This window comes from Culex quinquefasciatus, chromosome 2 (assembly GCF_015732765.1).
Source record: "Culex quinquefasciatus strain JHB chromosome 2, VPISU_Cqui_1.0_pri_paternal, whole genome shotgun sequence".
NCBI lineage: Eukaryota > Metazoa > Arthropoda > Insecta > Diptera > Culicidae > Culex > Culex quinquefasciatus.
In genome coordinates this window covers 68,273,403-68,295,308 of record NC_051862.1, presented here as the reverse complement: position 1 = coordinate 68,295,308, position 21,906 = coordinate 68,273,403, and the positions used below count along the sequence as shown (strand labels likewise).

General features: G+C 35.6%; 1 protein-coding gene across 1 annotated transcript in view; it reads right to left on the bottom strand.

Annotated features, from left to right (window-relative positions):
- The window catches only part of LOC6052140 (fatty acyl-CoA reductase wat), a 68,631-nt gene that overhangs the window by 25,506 nt on the left and 21,219 nt on the right, over positions 1-21,906 (bottom strand). The window contains exons 3-6 of the mRNA XM_001868420.2: positions 14,671-14,786; positions 14,479-14,601; positions 14,131-14,402; positions 8,055-8,164 (exon numbers count right to left, since the gene is read on the bottom strand). Coding sequence (XP_001868455.2) covers positions 8,055-8,164; positions 14,131-14,402; positions 14,479-14,601; positions 14,671-14,786 — 621 coding nt within the window. The remainder of the gene's footprint in view (positions 1-8,054; positions 8,165-14,130; positions 14,403-14,478; positions 14,602-14,670; positions 14,787-21,906) is intronic.

Sequence of the window (21,906 nt, the reverse complement as noted above, 5' to 3'; positions counted from 1 at the left end):
CGTCCGGAAGTGTTTTGGTGGACAAATGATCGAGAGTCGTTAAGAAAACTGGTTCTTGTAATGGTTTGACAAAGGGTTGTAAATGTTCAGTTAGGTAACCTTAGGATCTCTATGGGAATCGTTAAACTCTTAACGGGCGTTCCGAAGTTACTTTTAACATAAATTTTAATAATTTGCGAAGAGTTGGTAAGACTGGATTTATGATAAAAATCTTTTTAAAAGAGGAGGAAGAGGAAGATTTTATACTTCTAAAATCCTGATTTTAAATGCGTCCATCAACGCGTCTGCATTACGCAATTGCGCCTCTTATGACGGTTGAAAAAGCTTTTACCGCGCGACTGTATAGAATTTGCTTCTGGTAGCACTTTTCACCCCCTTTTTTGTTACGAAAACACAGCTTTTAAGAGGAGGTGTGTCCTTTGCGCGCAAAATGCGCGAAAGTACCACATAAGACTTTTAAGAACGGCCATGATGACCCTATCTTTAAAGAATTGCAAAGCTGGCGGAAGAAAGGGGCGGTTGCACCTCTCCTCAAGAATCATGATAATTGCATTAAAATTGCTTGACGGCCAAGAAGAGTTCGCGGGGCAATTATTTAATAATTAAATTGAAGTGCACGAATCAGGAAATGACGTTGATTTAATAAAAAGGAAAGATGCAAATGGAACAGTCGTAAACGGCTGCGACCCAAACAATTGGTATTAATTATGCGATCGCATCTTCAAATAAGGTAACGATAATTGACCTCATCAACATCTATGAAAGGTGCCGACTCAGGGGTTGGTAGTTTGAAGACAACTTTTTGTGTAGTTATTGTTGTGGGCTTCGTTCAAAGTCAATGCCACATAGGCCACGGTTCAGGAAGATCATCATGCTGTACGGACACGTACTTGACCGCCTGTAGTGAAAGACAGACAAGATCTGGTACGACACCTCTCAAGAGTACCTGGTTAGTGTTTCATTGACGACGTCTGCCGAATATTTTAATAATTGAGAGGAAGAAAAAAGAGTCATGTACGACGTACTGCTGTTCAACACCAGATGCGCCAGCAAGGTTAAGGTCGGCCAGCAATTACATTGTTAGGCATACACATGTTTTGCGGTGAAGGTGGCCGCGGCAGGTTCAACTCGAGTAAGCCGAAAATTAGGCACTGTTTGTGGTGCGATTATCGAGACTCGCAGCAGGATGCGATTTCACTGAAAAGTTTGTTCTCAAAGGTCGGTTCTATACGTTCGTCACGTCGAGTGGATTGACGCAGAAGTGTTTGCGGTCGTGTGACGTCTTGGCGTTGGAGAGCATTGGAGTTGACACGGATGCAAGAAATTGTAATTGGGCACTTGAGGAAGTCTGCCCCGTGTGGAGTTGCCAGAAAAAAACGGGGCGAAAATTAATCTTTCAAGTGCATATCGAACACCTGTTTGTTGAGATCTCTCGGGGTGTTTGTTCTTTGTGCCTTTGAAGAACACTTCAAGTTAATTTGAGTTAAGATAAATCTAATTGAACACCTTACTTTAAGCTACATGAAAAATCGATTTATCGATGAAATCGAGCATCGAGCAAAAAATCATGTTAAAATTACTTCTAAAAAGAGGTACATCTTTTATGTCAGAAAAAAGCTTTAATTTTACCTCTTATAATGTGTAAATTTACATCTGGAAGACGGTAGGATAAAATATCTGTAATCCCAAAAAAAAAATATCAAACCGGCGATAGTTATATCTCGCTTACTAAGTCCACGCCTAACCAGCACTGCCAACTCGCCACTGTAAAACTGAACGATCATAGCCAATCAAAGCCTTAGTAAGCGAGATACAACTATCGCCGTTTTGATAGTTTTTTTCTGACATAAAAGATTTACCCCATTTTTATGTAATTTTACCATGATTTTGTTTTACTGTGAAGACTTAATTTTATATTAAAATTGATTTTAAAACTTAACTTATTCTTTATTTTCCTTTTACAGACTATCGACCCTTATCGAAAGGTAAGTTAATACTATGCAAAGAAAAAAAATGATGGTAATATTCATCAGGAAATGGTGACAGATTTTGTGTCAAAAAAATGTGTAATCTTACATCAGAAAATGATGAATTTTGATCAGTTTCTGGTGAATTTTCATCAGGTTCACATTTTTACACATTTTTTAGGTAATATTACTCAAAAAAGAGGTAATATTCAACCCACCAAATTTTCAACATTCAAAAATTCAAAAATCTTTGTTAAAAATGACTAAAGACAATTAATGACAGAGGCTTAAACAACTTTTTTTATGAACAATATTTTTTTTCAGATTGTTCCAAAATGTGAAAGTGCTGAAAAGTAAATCTTTTTGGTTGGTGTACGAACTATAAAGTGTCAAATCACCGGGGTTTGAGTCTAGTAATAAAAGAGCAAAATACAACTAATCCGGAAACTGTCATTTCCCACCAACTTTGTTTTTAGTAGCCAACTGTTTAACTTTCGTCTTCAAAGCATGTTTATTTGTTTACAACCCCATCAATAAAAAACAAACACGCCGCCGGTCCAAACAACAATTTTCACACAAACTTGCATCAAATTCAACGAACTCCGCGAATCAACTTGCAACTTCATCATATAAAGAGCGCAACCTTCAAGGCAAACCCGCTCTGTTGCATATTCGCTGAAAAGTTCAGTCTTATTTTGGCCGGCAAAGGGACTAATTTCCAACATTTCAATGAGAACTTTAACATAAATAGGGGATAGTTAAAAAAATGTATTTAAAATGATTCTTAAGCTAAGTAAATTGTCTAACAAAAAATAGTTTTTACACATTTATCTTGCTAATTTAAGACGTTTTGAATTGTTCACCCAGCTTTACTCGTCGAGGTTCTTGAAACTTGTTTATGAATGGTGAAAGTTTTTTTTGTCTTCGACAATTTGTTACCATGTGGTCCTTTCACTTTCAACAAAAAGAAGCAAAACAAAATGAAATAAAGTTCTGGAAAGCACCTGACGATTCAATGAGAGGCACTTGTTTTGGAAGTGGTTTTTTAAAGCTGTGCGAAGCAACTGTGGTATGATCTTAGAAAGCTTTTGTTGTTGCTGTCGTTGTTGTCACTGGAAGGGTGGTTTTTATGTTTTACTTGTTTGCTGATGATGGCTAAAAGGCCGGACTATAGCGCAAGCTAGTTGAGAATCTAGGGCAAGCTGGTGAAACAGGTTGGCCGATTTGCTTGTTCTTACACAATGTCTTGTTTATTTTGTTTTCGGTGTAATTCTTTTGAAGGTTTAAGAACGATGAGTATTGAGTTGGCGTCCAATTTCCTGGGTTTACAAAAATCCCTGGAAACAGGATTTTTTCAGCAAATTTCCCGGGAATTCCCGGGATTTCTAGGTTCTGATTAATATGTTGGAACAAAATTGTATAAACCAGCAACTTTAGTGGTTGAAGTAATGTGAGGATCAATTAATGGCTTGACTGCTTGTAAAAAATCGCACTGCCTCAAGAGAATACATTTTTGTAAGAGCTGAACCTCAAGTTGTACAATGAATTCAAAATGATTTGAGGTGTTTTTTGTTGAGAAATACTATTTTTGTATCAAAGTAATTGTACAGTGAGTAAAATGAATCCATGCTACACAAACATAACATTGCTTTCAAAGAAGTCCTGTGACCAGTTCGATCATGATTAAAATTGACACAAGTTAAAAGAGAACAAAAATAATTATTATGGAATTACGTTTGTAAAGCTTGTAATTTACCTTGGAAATTCATTTTGTTTTTTTTTAAACATAAAACTTGTTTCAATTAAATGATAGATTAACATCATTCCACATCCAGGCCTTCATTTTTTTTTTCATTTTTAACCCACTATCGTTCCATAAAACTTTTACTTCAAACTGTGATTTCTCAATTCAAAAACTTTTAAACAGATTGAACTTATTCTTCTGCACAACCCTTCTTGTTTTATTTAAATTTTCATGTAAATACGTTAAATGAAACTATTTTAATCGCCGAATTGATTCTACGATTCGAGTTTTTAAAAGCAATTTTAAATAAAATACCGTATCGTATGAGTCTATAGTTTTTTTTTAAGATCCTATAAACATATGAGAGACAATAGCTTATAGGAACTTAAAAAAAATCTAAAAGTGTTCTGTTTGATGCATTTTCTATTTTTTTTCTTGTTTCCGCTTTGTTGATCCGACTTTTGGTTATTAAGATATTTTGATAATGAAAATTACGGAAAATACTTATTTCCAAGACTATTCAAAATCGAGTATCGTGTGAGCAGCAGCACCGGGAAGATGGATTTTTGTGACGTTCTTTTTGTGCTGTATGCGTGATCGTGTTCATGTCGAATTATGTGGAAGGTGCGAAGCCGCGTGTTAGGATTCTTGTGTCTTTGTTGTTTTATTTGTGTTTCCATCTGGAGTATTAGTTTTTAAATTATTTTCATTTTTTGCAGCTTCCTGGAATTATTTTAAATTAAATGTCTACATGTAAATTTATTTACTCACTATATGATTTATTTAAATGTTAATATTATTCCTTATCCTATTCCTTTCCTGTAACATACCATCTCCTCATACCATATATGATCAAATTGCTTTAATTAACGAAACTTTCTAAAACAGCATGGGAACCATCTGGAGCATTTATATTTTAAATTACTGTTTTTTTCACAGCTTCCTGGAATCATCTTGATTGTATTTATTATATTTATTCTATTTACTATATTTATTATATTTATTATTTATCATTATTACAAAACTATATGCTTATTAGATAATACACTACAGACTCACATTAAAACTTACAAACATTCAAATCATTTAATACATTACGCATTCAACCATTTTCATCGGCCCGATGAAATACCCCTAACCCCCATTCCAAACCTCCCAAAAATATTCCGTTCAATTTTAAAAGTCGCATGGGTTCCCTGCACTTTTGCCACTAGCGAACAAAAAAAAAACATCCCCTCCCAAATACCCACGGGACTGTATGGGCGTAGCCTTGGAGCACAGTATGGAAATTTACGTTCTTGGATATTCTTGGTTGTACCGGGCAGCAATCAAATTGTCAAAGAATAATTTTATTGTTTATTCGTCAAGCTTATGTAGACTACTTACAATTTTCTTACATACTAGATATTATTTCTATTGTACAATATGCTATGCTATGCTATTTCCAAGACTATTCAAAATCGCCACTCTGCAACCTAGCAATAGTAACATCTGATGAAAACTAGAACCTTAGCCCGCATAGAAGCAAAAGTCCGTCCTGAAACATAATGTATTATTAACCTCGAAACAGCCGCGAGTATTCGGCTTTCCCCCTTTACTAACCCTAGCTTTAAGTAATTATGTAAAAATGATATCCGGCTCCGTAAAACTTTGGTAGATGAGCCTAAATAAATAAAGACAGTTATAAAAAAAAGACTATTCAAATATTCAATATTACGACTTTTTGAAATGATAAACTTGATTCCAAAATGTTAAAAATATTATTTTTGCAATTCCACTGTGAAACTGTCAACTTTTCCTGTTCTTCTGGAGAAACGAAACGGCCTACTTTTCCCTACCAAAAATAACAGAATGGAAAATTAATACCTTTCAATAACAGTGCTGAAAAGTTCTACTTTTCAGCACTGAAATGGGTGCTGAAAAGTTGAACTTTTCAACACTAGTATTGAAAAGTAACATTTTTCAATATTTTTTTGTATTGAACGATGAATTTACAAAACACATGAATGTTTAACATAAAATTCCATTAAAGAAGCGTTTTTCGGAATTGCAAAAAATTTTGTAAGCAACTCGTTGCAAAACTTGATTTTTTCAGCACTCGCCGTATTTATCCAACTCGGTAAACCTCGTTGGATAAATGTACAACTCGTGCTGAAAAAATCTTCTTTTTGTAACTTGTTGCATAAACTACTATTTTTACGAAAAGATCAGAATATTTCACTAGTGTTTCACTTTTTCACATTGAAAATTGGACTATTAGTTTCGGAGATATTGGTACTAGAAAAAAGCCTGTTTTGATAAGAATATAAAAAAAACTTCTTTTTTTTTAATTTGTTGGAAATTTGCTCAACTTTTCGACTAAAATATTTTTAAGAAAGGACAATCATAGAATATCGAAAACGGCTATTTTTCAGTTAAAATTGAACTAAAAATTAAATAAAAAATAAATTGAATACGGTGCACTTTATCAAAAAATCTGTAAAGTACTTTTTGATTGTAAATTTGGTTTTACATGAAAAATTAAGGTCAACATTTTTTTTCCAAACAACACATTAAAAAAAATCATAACCTGGCAGAAAAAACTGTTTCCATACTTTTATATGACTGAAAAGTTGCGGTGTTTTGTCCGCTTTAGCACATAAAAAAATTCAAATATTATTAAATCAAATAAAAAAGTTCCGTGTTCCATTTTTTTCTGAATCAGAATCTGATCAGAAAATTCCTTCAAGAGATTCAGAGCTCTAATATTTACGTACCATTTTTATATTGACAGCTGCCAAAATTGTATGGAGCCTTATATTGGTGAATTTATGGTACAAAATGAGGGGTACATAAAAAGGCAAATTCTTAGGTGAGTTTGGCAAAAAAACCTAAAAAATAAATATATGTAATCACCCTTTAAATTCACTTTTTTCGCGAAAATTGTGCAAAATTTCTATTTTCAAACAGCGATATCCCTGGAACAACAAATCGTAGAAGGTTTATCAAGGATTCATTTTGATGAAAATTGCATAATTGATTGACGGTTGCTTTCTTCAAATGAAAAAATATCCATTGGGACCATCCACAAAGCACGTGGACACTTTTTTGGAAATCTCAACCCCCCCCCCTCCCCCTCGTGGACAATTGTCCATACAAAAAAAAAAACTTGTTTGTATGGAGCGTGTACAATCGCCATACCCCCCCTCCCCCAAAGTGTCCACGTGGTTTATGGATGGTCCCATTATAGATTTTTCGGCAAAATTTGCAAATTATTATAGCAAATAAAATTGTCTTATTCTTATTCTTGAGATTACTTGATTTAGTAACATTTCAAAAGAAGAAGCAATTTAATTTTTACTTTCATCAGGGTTCCACAAAAGATTACCACAGAAAAATCCGCAAAACAAAATTCCAAAAATCTGGCGTCTGAAGACCAAGACCATGACCCAGTTTCCAGCGCAAAAAATATGCAAAACCATCCGTTTGCATATCCCGACGTCATCGTCAAATCCGGATCTGTGGCATAGTTTTGAGCCTCCGCTTGGAATGAAACAACTCCACAGCTGATTCAACTGGATAAGGTTGATGATGCAACAAACGGCACCGGTCCAAATCGGCAATGAATCAACCTGCAAATCCGTTCGATTCCGTGGAAGATTTGCATGAAATTTTGCGTGCCAATTTCCATACGGAGCCGTCGGCGTCATAGGCGACGAACCTGCCTCCAGTTTTATAAAGAAAAAGAAAAAGATTGGTGCGTTCTTGCGAAACTGGTTTTGCGCACCATCGTCAGCTGAGAGGCTCTGGTAATTTAAGGTTTTCTTGTCCGAAGGTGGTCGGGTGGAAATGGAAAACCGCTTTAATCGATACCACCCCGCAGACCAGCTCTGAATGCCACCAGGCTCAAAAGTGGAATTGGCAAGATCACTGATCTGCTTGCCGTCTCGGAGAGCTGGTTGATCTACGTGCCAATTGGCTCGGGCTTATGAGTTGAAAGTTGTTAGAATTTCCCAAGCTTGGCTGTCGATACCAGCCGGCCTGAAGAAAAACCTTTCGAAACCCCCCCCCCCCCCCCCGGTCGTCCTAGTCCACACGCGGTGAACGATCTTGCCACTTTGTCACTGGTTTCGTGCGCCGCGGTTACCGTACTCACTGGCTCACAAGGTTAGTTTGTACTTAGTTAGTACACAACATGCCCTGCAAGTGGTTCTGCGGTTGCAAATTTCCATTTAAAGTTACGACCATCACTGGTTAGGAGAGACCATGGAACCCTCCTCCTCCTTCTTCTCTAACGGTCATTACGCAGGGTTGACTTGGACGGAGTTGGTTGTTGACTTAGGTTAGGATTGGTTGGTACTTACCAATACCCGGCCGAAACATGCCAATCGGCATGCCCCTGCTGTTCTGCCGGACCACGTCCTCGGCGATCGCCTTGGTGAATGTGTAGGTATTTGGCCACTTGTCCAGCAAGCTGTTTGGTTTGAGGGGGAAAGAGGGGAAAGGGGTAATTTAGTGTGGTCGGTCAGCTGACAGGATGTGGTGGTGTGTGATTGAGCTTATTGAGCGGGCAAATCCAAGGTTTTGGTAATTAAAACTGTACTGATTTGATGAAATAATTAACAGTCGTTTGTTCAAATCAATCTGTGACTTTTAATTTTCAATCAATACAAAATGGTTTACTTTTTGAGTTCTAATGATTTTTATATCAGCTTTTTATAATGTTGATAAACTAAAAGTATAATTTGTTTTCAAATGTCAAGGAGTGTATAAGGGAGATAAATAATTGGAATTATTTTTGTAATGGTTTTGTCTTTAAAAAAATACCAAAACAAAAATTGTCAAATCATAAATAAGGGACCATCCGCAAACCACGTGGACACTTTTTGGAATTCTCAACCACCCCCACCCCCACAATTGAATGGAGCGTGGACAATCGCTAAATTAATCTTATCAATAATATTTTTAGCAACATACTCGATAATTTCAGTCCTAAAATGCCTTACAGATGCAGGTAACGTATTTGATAAAATGGGTAATTCTCTACCAACTCACACGAAATCGGGAAAAGTTGCCCCGACCCCTCTTCGATTTGCGTGAAACTTTGTCCTAAGGGGTAACTTTTGTCCCTGATCACGAATCCGAGGTCCGTTTGTTGATATCTCGTGACGGAGGGGCGAAAAGACCCCTTTCATTTTTGAACAAGTGAAAAAAGAGGTGTTTTCAATAATTTGCAGCCTTAAACGGTGATGAGATGGAAATTTTGTGTCAAAGGGACTTTTATAAAAAATTGGACATTCGATTTGATGGCGTACTCAGAATTCCGAAAAAAATACATATTTTTCATCGAAAAAAAAAACACTAACAAAATTTTAAAAACTCTGCCATTTTTCGTTACTCAACTGTAAATGTTTTTGGAACATGTCATTTCAAGGGAAATTTTTGTAAACAAGAGTTTTTTTTACGAAAAAAACGTTGCTTAAAAAACAACAATAAACACAATTATTTATGATCCGAAAAATCACTGAGGTCATACTAGGTTTCTTGCGCCATAACTGTGACAGTTTGAAAACATGAATAAATTTTAAAATTTTCAGATCACTTTCAAGCATAGAATGGTCAAATTAGTTAAACATGAGAGGATAATTGTTACGTCACCAAATTTGGGAAATTTTTGTATTGAATTACATATTCCTAGATTATTTATGGGTAGGTTAAATTTAAGGTTCAACTATTTCTTCGATTGCATTGTAAACATTGCAACAAAGGTATGGGAAAAACTAACTTAATCCACCTACGTGGTTGATGCCTTCCTCAATTTTTACCAACAATGGGTAATATGACTGGTTTGGACACATATTTCAGCTATTTTTTTAGATCCAGAAAAATACGTACACACATATAACTTAAGTAATCATAACTCGAGACTAGGTTGCCAGATAAAATATGTTGTGAGCTCGTTAGAAAGGATTTCGATTACCTATCCAACGATGGGTCGGATGGTGGATCCGGACATAGTTTACATACATTTAAGTGGGATCCGGCTTCAAAAAAGTGAATTAATATCACTTAAGTGGACATATCTCGAGACAGGGTTGCAATATCTTCAATGTTTTAGACTCGTTGGAAAGGTTTTTTGATAACCTAACTAACGATGGGTCGGATGGTGGATCCGGACATAGTTTACATACATTTAAGTGAGATCCGGCTTCCAAAAAGTACATTAATATTACTTAAGTGGCCATATCTCGAGACAGGGTTGCCAGATCTTCAATGTTTTGAACTCGTTGGAAAGGTTTTTTGATAACCTAACCAACGATGGGTTGGATGATGGATCCGGACATAGTTTTCATGCATATAAGTGAGATCCGGATAAATGTGAAAACACATTTTTATCTGTAACTTTTGAACTACTTATCGAAACTTCAAACAATTCAATAGCGATGTATGGGACCCTAAACCAAGTCGAATGCAACCGGTTTGTTCAACATCGGTCCAGCCAGAAAACTTGGCAAGAATTTTGAACACAAACATACATACACACACACACACACACACACACACACACACACACACACACACACACACACACACACACACACACACACACACACACACACACACACACACACACACACACACACACACACACACACACACACACACACACACACACACACACACACACACACACACACACACACACACACACACACACACACACACACACACACACACACACACACACACACACACACACACACACACACACATACACACACAGACATTTGTTCAGTTTTCGATTCTGAGTCGATAGGTATACATGAATATACAGCAATTCCCCACGAAAACAGCATGATTCGAAAAAAAAGTTCTCCGATCGGGCTCAAATTTTTTCTGGGGGATCCTTGGCCGAAATAATTAGACCCGTATTTTTTTGTTTGGCCATTAGGGTGACCTACGCCGTGTTAGGGTGTTCCGAAAAATGGCAATTTTCGTCGATTTTCGCAAAAACCACTTTTTTCAAAAAATCATATCTCCGCGCCATTTCATCCGATTTTAGCTGTCCTAGACGCAAAAGAAAGGTGATTAGTTTGGCTATTCGGAAAAAAATGTAAGAAGTTTCAAAAATCTAGCTTAACATTTGAAAAGGTCATATGAAAACTTAAAATGCTGTTTTGAAGGTCTCGGGACCAAAGAGCTTATGTCTGAAAATATTTTTATCGGATTCCTCGGAAAATTTCACATAACATATCAAAAAATGGTGAAGTTATGTTTTCGATACTCTGAGATACGATTTTTTGAAAATAAAAACTGGGGTTTTCGACGCGCCACGCGCAAAAAATGGAAAATGACGAAAACGGGAAAAAATCGACTTTTTTCACTAAAACTGCGATAACTTTAAAATTTCAGCGATGACCTATACATGTGAGGGTACTAAAATTTTCGTAATTAAAAGACGCAACTTTTGGTACCATAACATCTATAGGTCATCGCTGAAATTTTAAAGTTATCGCAGTTTTAGTGAAAAAAGTCGATTTTTCCCGTTTTCGTCATTTTCCAATTTTGCGCGTGGCGCGTCGAAAACTCAGTTTTTATTTTCAAAAATCGTATCTCAGAGTATCGAAAACATAACTTCACCATTTTATATGTTATGTGAAATTTTCCGAGGAATCCGATAAAATATTTTCAGACATAGGCTCTTTGGTCCCGAGACCTTCAAAACAGCATTTTAGGTTTTCATATGACCTTTTCAAATGTTAAGCTAGATTTTCGAAACTTCTTACTATTTTTCCCAAATAGCCAAACTAATCACCTTTCTTTTGCGTCTAAGACAGCTAAAATCGGATGAAATGGCGCGGAGATATGATTTTTTGAAAAAAGTGGTTTTTGCGAAAATCGACGAAAATGGCCATTTTTCAGACCACCCTAACACGGCGTAGGTCACCCTAATGGCCAAACAAAAAAATACGGGTCTAATTATTTCGGCCAAGGATCCCCCAGAAAAATTTTGAGCCCGATCGGAGAACTTTTTTTTCGAATCATGCTGTTTTCGTGGGGAATTGCTGTATAGGTCTACGAGCTGTTTTTCAAAAGTTCAATTTTCGAGCAGGATTATAGCCTTACCTCAGTGAGGAAGGCAAAAGATTTAAAAAGACGCTATTTAAAATTTTTATTTATTCAATAAATTCTTCATATTTTTTTCAAAAATCTATATTTTTTTTTGCCATATTTCACTATGGCTCAAAATTTTTAATAGCATTTAATAAAAAATGTTCAAAATAATTGTGAAAAAGTCACTTGAATTGGGTATTTTTTGCCTTCCTGCTCTAAAATGAACTTTTGAAAAACAGCTCGTAGTCCTGTATTCATGTTTACCTACGACTTAGAATCGAAAACTGCTTCCTAATCCGATTTGAGTCAAACAAGTTGCATCCGGTTTGGTGTCCCATACTGCGCTATTAAATTGTTTGAAGATTCGATAAGTACCGTAAACTGGGGTGACTTTGATAGCCCAGGGTGACTTTGATAGGTTTTTCAAATGCCCGTCCAATTAATTTCTAAACATTTTTGAGAATTTTGAGTATGTAAGCATTAAGGGATAGCTTATTATCGAACATATATGCATAAATGAGACTGTTACATTGGATGTATCAAAATTAGTGGCCAAATCAAATTTCTATCAATGTCACCCGGGCTATCAAAGTCACCCCAGTTTACGGTAATTCAAAATGCTTCATCCATAAAGTACGTCACGCTAAAATCAGCCAAAATTTACCCCCTCCCCCCCCCCCTTTTTTATAACACGCAATGTCACACTTGCTCAGACCTCCCCTCCCACCCTAGAGCGTGACATACTTTATGGATGACGCCAATGTTACGTAAAAAAAAGTGTCAGAGTTGAGAACCGGATGCAGGAATCTTGATGCCGGATCTCATTTATCTATATGAAAACTATGTCGGGATCTATCATCAAACCCATCGCTGAGGTGATGGAAAGACCTTTCAAACGAGTTTAAAAAGTTGAAAATCTGGCAACCCTGTCTCAAGTTATGACCACTTAAGTGATAAGTAAGTACTTTTTTGAAACTGGATCTTATGTGTACGTAAACTATGTTCGGATCTATCAACCGACCCATCGTTAGTTAGGTTATCGAAAGACCTTTCCAACGAGTCCAAAACATTGCAGATCTGGCAACCCTTTCACGAGCTATGACCACTTAAGTGATATTTGCGTACTTTCTTTATTTCGGATTTAAAAAAATGTTGAAATTGGTATACAAACTCATTATATAACCCATTGTTGGTAAAGAGTGAGGAAGGCACCAACCACATAGCTGGATTAAGTAAGTTTCTAGAATGTAATACAGATTTTCGAATGTTTATTCATATCAATTTTGTATGGAAAGCTGCTTAAATTGTATGAAGACAAATGGTTATTGAAAACACTTGTAAAATAGATATTAAACTATTCAGATTGCAGTGTATAACGCTTATTTATTCAGGCTTTTAATCTTATTACAAATTTTTAATGTTGGGTTCACAGATCGGCAAAAGAAGTAAAAGCTACGGATTTTTTCATAAATTAATTGATATGCTGCAAATTTTCGACAGTAACATAATTAAAATGACGATTATAACATTTCGACGCTGTCGTGCGCGTTTTAATGTTTGACACGGGCCCTAAAGGCCAATTGTCGCACTTACATCAATTTTCAGGCTGTGTCAAGATAGCACGACAAGATTGAAACTTCTTTCATATGAAAAGTGACAAAAATGCATGGAGTTTTTATGGAATATCTCAGGATTGATATCGAATTTTGGGGATCTGTTAAGGTCAAAAGGTGAAGCATTGTGAGCTGCACAAAATTTGGCCCAAAATGCACATACGACAAGTTAGCACGACGGCGACGATTTGCTTTGTTCGAGGTCGATGGACACAAACTTTAAATTAAATGTGTACTAGCCTAATAAAAATTAAAAATAACATTAAATAGCTTAATACGAATATTTTGTATGAATAATAAATGGAAGTAAAATGGCATGTACACAATAATATGTTTGAAGTTTTGATAGCAATAACCAAGCAGCAGTCTCCTGTACAAAACATCTATGAAAACAGTTCGGCATAGATAAAAGAAATCTTCGTTGGCGAAGTTTGACTGCGTGTAATTTTAAGAATACAGGTTTAGCATACACTCAACATTTTCAAACAAATTGTGAATAATAATGACCACCACTTGACCAATTAACAATGAATATTTGTTTCAAACGTGCGCATTCGTTGACCTCCCCTAGGCGGATACTGCAAATTTTGCGAAAAATCGCACAAAAATATTCCAAAATTGGCTTGTCTAGTTTTACGACGCTTGTCCAAATAGAACACCTAGGTGCCATTTCCCGCTCATCAAACAGTTGACCGTACTGAGCATTACTCACATTGGCGTGATGTTCTCCATCATGGAGTCGCTGACGCAGTCCGTCAGGGCGATCATCTTTTTGGAGTCCAGCGGCGGCTCGTAGAACCGCTCTTCCACCTCCTTCTGCGGGCACTGGGTGTACGCGGTGGACACGTAGATGACCGACTTGAGGTGTTTCATTTCGTAGCACAGGTCCAGAATGTCCCGGCAGGCTTTGACGTTGATCTGCATGGCGGTCTTCATCTTCTCGTCGAATCGCACCGTCGCGGCCAGATGGAACACGATGTTGACCTGTTTTTTTGGTGGGGAAGAGCGAAGGGGGAGTTGGTTTTTTTGGAGGTACTAGGAGATATTCTGGGGAACTTACATTTTCCACCAGGGTTTCCCGGTCGGAGGAACCGATGCCGAGGCTCGGAAGTGTGCAGTCTCCGGCGATGGCTCGGATTTTGTGGTCGTACTTTGGGCAGGCTTGCTTCATTTTGTTGAACATCTGCGGTCAACGGGGTAATTGGGGAATTAATTTTCCGAAACTCCGTCGAACCCTCTGATCAATACTCACGGCATCTTCGAAGATTTCCTCGACGCGGGAAAAGATGTCCTTTCCGCGTTTACTCCGGATCAGCAGGAATATGTTTTCAACGCCCGGACAGCTGGTCAGCAGTTTGTATATGAGAGCTGAGGGTACACAAATTAGAAAAGGGAGTGATTAGGAAACCGGTTAGCAGGTCCAAATCTGTCGTTCTGGTTGTGTTTTATGGAACCAGTTGCAGGGTGGCCACTCAAGTCGGGAAATCGGGAAAGTCGGGAAAAAGTCGGGAATTCGCCAAAATCCGCAAAAAATCGGGAAAAAGTCGGGAATATATGATTTTTTGTCAAAAAGTCGGGAAAAGTCGGGAATTCTGAGCATACTTGTTTGAAAATTATTTTTAACTCTTGAATAATTTTGTTATATTTAGTAAAATTTTCTAATTGAATTCACTCACTTCTGCTCTAGTAACTTACTTTAAATTTAAGGTTCTTTTCACTATTTCATATATATTTGAGTATGGAAAAGCTGTTTAAGACATTTAAAATCTTTATGAATATTGGAGTCTTTTATGAATCAAATGATCACTATTAATTTTTGTTCATAAAACAAGAAGTAAAGTTAATGAAAAACTAATATAAAAATAAAGCCTAATGGCCAGCTTAGAATTATAATTCTATTTCATTTTGTCACATGATTGAATATTTAAACTTGAGTTTGGCAATGGTTTTTTTGGGTAAATATTTGTAATTGTTTAACTAAATTCATTGTAAAATATTAATATATATTTTTTCCAAATGTTGCCCTTGAACTTTTTTTTGTGAGTATTGGTAAATTACCTACCATCGATAAAGCTTGATTTTCAGTTTGCGGAAAACTTAAATATCGAATAAAATCCAAAATTGAAAAACTTTTTTACGTTTAAAAAACATAAAGAAAATATTGAAATTGCAAAAAAAAAAACTAATTCAAGAAATTTTGAGTTATTGCTTAATTGTTTAAAAAAATGTCTCTTCAAACATTTTGCTTAAAATAAGTGGGAAAACAAAACATCATATCCAACTGAATTTTCATTGAAAAAAAAAAAAAAAACAGTTAAATACTGCATACCATACCGATAAACTAACATTGATTAAAAAAATCAATATCAAAAATTACAAAATTAAAAATTGCTCTAATTTACACGGTTACCCTCCTTCTGGGTCAAAACTCAAAATTACTGCGAAAATAAGCCGGTGGCTTTAATCCACTCAAATGTTGTCATTGTTCAAGTAGGCAACCGCGTTTATATGTCGCATTTGGGTCGAGGTGTTCAGTATTCACCCAATGACCCTAATGAACGAGGATCTCGGAGAGCCACTGGAAAGAGAGAGAAATAGGGACGTGGCGTTACATCGTGCTGCCACCTGGTTTTTTTAAGCGCAAGAGTGTAAAAGTGCTGAGTCATCGTCTAAAAATAGACGGCGTCCTATCTCGCCCAGCAAAATGAAGTCGATAAAGTAGTCGGTTTCGATGAGCAAAAGTGGAAAATGTGGTCTAAAAATAGCGACGCCATCCCCCTATTGACATAATAGAAGAGCGAAAGAATTGGTGTTATGGTTGCGTCGGAGACATGGAACAAATGTCATACGATTACCCAGTAGAAACAGATCACGTTCTAAGAGGTCGCCTCTCAGCACGGTGGTTTGGTTCCGTTGGCAGATCGGTGATGCGTTCTCACGGTATGAGATAGAACGGGGTTCAATTCCCCGGCGGAATACAGTGCACAATTTTTTCGCTAATCAACTTCTTTATTCAATGTTTATCACTTTCCAATGTTTCTCACCATGAGACATGTGTTGCTCTAATTTACACGGTTACCCTCCTTCTGGGTCAAAACTCAAAATTACTGTGTAAAAAGGGAACTTGGAAAAAACATTTTCTTTTATGAATTCCTTGATTTTTTTTCTAAATCCTTTTAATGAATAATAACAGCAATTATGTTTTAATCATTCTTTGATTTAAAATGACGATGAAGTTAAACAAAAATATCAAAAACTATACGTTTGCCAGTTTAAAAAAATACCATGGAAGTTATAAGTATTGTTGAACTTTTGATTATTTTTTTAAAGACTAATTGTTTGTGTTTCTACTCTGAATCATTATAATGAAATTACATTTTTGAAGTTTTCTTTATTTGTTGTGTAGTTAATGTATTTACAAAAAATACCTACATTTGGGTTTTTTTTAAATTCATTGAGATTTTTTTTTCAGTGGTTAATATTGACTTTTCTTATAGAAAGTTTTGTGTTTGAAATCTTTCTTTAAATAAGAAATGCCTATTTTTTGAGCATTCTGGAAAAGTCGGGAAAAAGTCGGGAATTTGAAAAAGGAATTCGAGTGGTCACCCTGCAGTTGCTATCGCCGACGGTTATCATATTTCTCAAAATAAGTTTTATGAGTTTTCTTTCCCCTGGCCACATTGAGGGATTGTGCACTAAGGTATCTGTGCCAAACTTGAGCGATTTTCATACAAAAATGATTCTTATAGATTGTTCCAATACAAATAATAAGTTCAGAATACTCAGAGGTAACAAAAATTGATGTCAAAGAAAATTTAACTTAAACCACTTTGCCACCAGTTGTATGTAAATTTTATCGTTATTCAAAGTTCTTGGAATTTTCAACATGTGTGACTCGTTTTTCGCAGAAACCTTTCTTACCGTGTAATAAGTCACCGATTCCAAAAAGTGGTCAATTTCTCAGATCTCGCGATACCCGCGCTTAGGCCAATCCCTAAGACGCGGTGGACAAAGCCAGTTAACATCGAATGTTTGCACGAACGCCGCCGGTCGTTAACCAGATGTGTTCAAAATCGCACCGCGGAGTCTGTAGTGGTGCCCTTGACGACAGTGTCCGGGGAAGGTTTTTTGGGGTTATTCGCCTGCCGTTTGGCGGTGTAAAAGTTACCTTTACAACAACTGGTCGAGAGAGAGATCGCTTGAATTGCCATAAATTTCCATAATTTAGTAAGCCGAGCGGAATTTATCATCCCCAGGTGTGTGTGGCTGGAGCTGGAAATTTGGGTCCAAGCGGTGGTAACGGTGACACCATCGTCCTACGTTGTAAGTCCTAGGGTTCCGGAGGACCCGAGTTGGGGTAGATACCAAGGGAAGGACCTGGGCATACCTCACTTGATTTGGTATCCGCATTTTTGCACATCAATGACATCTGAAGAGCAAAGCAGAGTATGATGCTATTTTTTGGTATCTCCAAGTTGTTCAAAATAATGGTCAAAGTAACCTCAAAAATACCACATTGGGGTATTTTGATATTTTCAAAATTGACTTGATCTGGCGTTGTTCTCATGGTAATGTTGGTATTCTATACCCCTTTTGATACTACATTTTTGAATAACTATGTTATTGTCCCCGCTTCGGGGAGTGAGATTTACCATATTGGACTCAGGTGGCGATTTTTTGGATTTCACTTTTTTTATACATACCATTTTTTTTATTTGTATTTAGGGGTGTGTGACCGCTTTTTTGCGTTGGCCTGAAGAGATTGAATCCCCAAATAGAAATATATGGCGTATTGAGGTTAGGCTCTCATCCTGCTCGGTAAATAAAGATTGTATGATAACATCGTAGATTCATTTTTATTTGTACCTAGGTATTAGCTCAGATTCAAAAACAGATCAATTGCCTGTGTGGATCAATCGGACTTTTGTGTAAAATTGGACGCCCGGATTTGATGGCGTATTCAAAAATTGCGAAAAAAGAAAAAAAAAACTATTTTTAATGAAAAAAGTTAAAAATAGTTTTTAAATCTCTGCCATTTTCCGTTACAAAATGAAATGAAAGTCGTCACTAGATATCGGAAAAAGGGTTTCGGATCAGGGACTACACGTTCAGTTTCACGCAAATTGAAGAGGGGTCGGGCTACTGCTCGGAGCAACTGCTGTGTGAGTTGGTGGAGAATGGGTTGTAATAACAAAATCGTTTTTCCAACACAGCAATTTTACGGTTCATTTTGGGGTCAATTTTTTATGGGAATTTGTATGGCAAAACCAATCTTCAATGATTTTTTTTAAATTTTAAAGTGCATCTTTTCGAAAAACATATTTTCAAAAATTTTAAATCAAAACTAACATTTCTAAAAGACCAAACATTCAATATTATGCCCTTTTGATATGTTAGTTCTGATTTAAAAATTCTGAAAATATTTTTTTTCGAAAAAAATCGGAAAATTTCTCAATGTTTCATATTTTAACATTGTAAATCGGACCATTAGTTGCTGAGATATCGACATTAGAAAATGGTGGGTTGTTTGAGTGAGACTTAGAAAACATCAATTTTCTTGTTTTTAAACCTTTGCGTGGCAATATCTCAGCATCTAAGGGTCGTATCAACAAAGTCCTAAAAAGCAGAATATAGAGAATTTTTTCAGCTTTTCAAAAATATTTTTTTCAAAAGTGGGCAAACATGGGCACTATTTTTAAAAAATCAATAACTGCAACTATTTTGAAAAAAGTTACATAAAAATGGCTTTAACTTGAAAACGGTGCCTTTTATCAAAATTTCACTAAAGTACTTTTTGATTGCAAATTCAATTTTACATCAAAAAATGAAATTGAAAAATTTTTGCGACCAGTATTTCGATTTTTTGAGAAAAATTGTATTGATTCAAAAAATCATAACTCGGTCAAAGATTTTTTGCCCATTCTGGAAATTTCTGAAAAGTTGGCATTTGATGTCCTCTAAAACATATAAAAAAATAAAAAAAATTAAAAATAGTGTTTTTTTGTAAAACAAGTTTTAGTGACAAAAAGTTAATTAAAAAATCACCAAATTTTTTTTTACCGTGTATCATTTTTTTTTCAGTGTAGTCCTTATCTGAACCTACACCTTTGCCCAAGACACCAAATCGATCAAAAAATTCCTTCAAAAGATACAGATTTTTGAATTTTTACATATCATTTTTGTATGGACAGCTGCCAAATTTGTATGGAAAATTATATGGACAAACTAATGATGCAAAATGGCTTCTTTGGGCATACCGAAGGCACCAAAAAAGTTTCAGTCGGATTAAAAAATACAGAAAAAATCGAATGACCGAAATCTCAGAGAATTGCTCATGTGTCAACACACTTTTTGGGTTGGATTTATTTTTTTCAAAAAAATCATAACAAGGCGGCGAATTTTTTGGCCGTATTTTTCTATGGCTTAAAAGTTGCGTGTATTTGTATCCTTAGACTGCTTTTTTTGTGTAAAAAAGAGGTTTATTTAAAAATCGCTAACATTTTTTCCGAGTACCTATTTATCTAAATAGCATTCATAAATACCCACAACTTTGTCGAAGACACCAAATCGATCAGATAACATTCCAAATAAAATAAATACAAATAATATCAATATCCGGAATTTGGGGAGAATTGCTCACTAAAAAAACAATAAGTACATCATCCTATTCAAAATGGCTTGTTTATTGTTGGCTCATCAGCACGTTGGCCTTGAATATGAGCTTGCAAGAAACATTTTGCCCGTAACAAATTGATAAATAGCTTAATTGGAAGTGATTTAAAAAAAACTTCTGTTTGCAGATTTCCTGAAATAATGCAATTAGCGAATTTTTCTCACCGACGAAAGTGAGACGTGGCAAATCACGATGACGAACCCCGAACCCTACAAAATATTTCTGAGTTTTTCTTCAAAAATTCTAATTATCTCTCAGATAAATTGATACTCAAAATTTAAAAAGTACACAGCAAAAAATTGTGTAAAATTGGAAGGTGTAATTTTGGAAGGTTGAAAATTACCTCTTTTATGATGTAAATTTACCTCATGTAAGACTGAAAAAGTGACATTACACCAGAAAAGTGGTAAAATTACTCATTTTCAGAGGTTAAATTACACATTTTTTCTGACATAAAAGATGTACCCGTTCCCAGATGTAATATTACCATGATTTTTTTTTCTGTGTATTTTATATAGAATAAAACATAAATTTTCGAAACTATGCTAAATTAATTGAAGTTCCTTTGTTTTGATTACATTTTGTTTCCGAAACTTGGAAAAAGAGCAAGAATTAAAAAGTTGAGCATCTACCTACTACACAGTGAAAAAAAATGGTAATAATACTTTTGGGAATGAATATTGTAATGTAATTTTACATCATCGAATGTGTAAATTTAACGCTTTTTGTTGTAATGCATTTTTCAGTCTTAATTGAAGTAATATAACATCATAAGAAAGTAATATTAAACATTCATCTTTTAAACCTTCCAAATTTACACAATTTGTTACTGTGTTCAGTACTTGTTCGGTGATTGGGCTGATCGAAAAATGATTAGGGGATCGGCAAAAACAAATTATTTTTTATTCAAAATAGAAAAAAAAACAAAGGTTACTTAGACATGTATCCCTCAAATTTAGTTTTGCTCCATAATATTTATGAAATTTCGTTGAAAAAGAATAAAACGACTTTTTATTTGTTCACATTTGATTTTGGAATACGCTCGGTCATTTGGTCATTTGGTCATTTATCATTGATATTGTTTGTTGACGTATTACAGCTTTTGAACTGGGATACAGTCGGGTATACAATTATCGAGTATCCAGTTAGAAAGCAGCTCAGTTAAACAACTCCCAGCTACCGAACTAGTACTGTAGATAGTACCTAATAAGAAAATAAAAAAAACATTCAATAATTTTTTGGTTGAAATTAAATAATGCTCCTTATTCTAATTTTTGAGGAGTGAACTGGTTGAAGGATATGGTATTTCTCAAATCAAAGTCGAACAATTTATTCAAATAATCGATTATAATCATGTTCACAAAAATACTTTGAAGAAAATTTGAATGAAAAAAATGTCCAGCAACTGCAATTCAACAAATCCTTTGCATAACATTTGTAACTTAAGCTCCCAAGACAGTCAGTTGCAAGTTTCTTTATTCAGCTTTAGTTTGTTGTGACGTGCCCGTTCATTAAAGGGCTGTTGGCCTTTTTAATGGCCGTGCGTGCGCAGATTGACAACCACTTTTGTGTTTCGATTTGGGTCATAAATTTTGACAGCTTTTGACTTTGATATGCACCCCATGGGCAGAGCAGCGTCAGGTGTCGGTATGCATTCAGGCTGCCTAACAGGGCTTAATTTTTGTCGGTAATTGTTTTATTGTGTAATTATTTTGAATGCTTTCGAAATTTGTTTCACCAACAAAGCTGACTCAGCCGGAAATCCCCATATTTTACCGCAGCATCATCCCAGTTGGGCTGAATTTAATGATAACT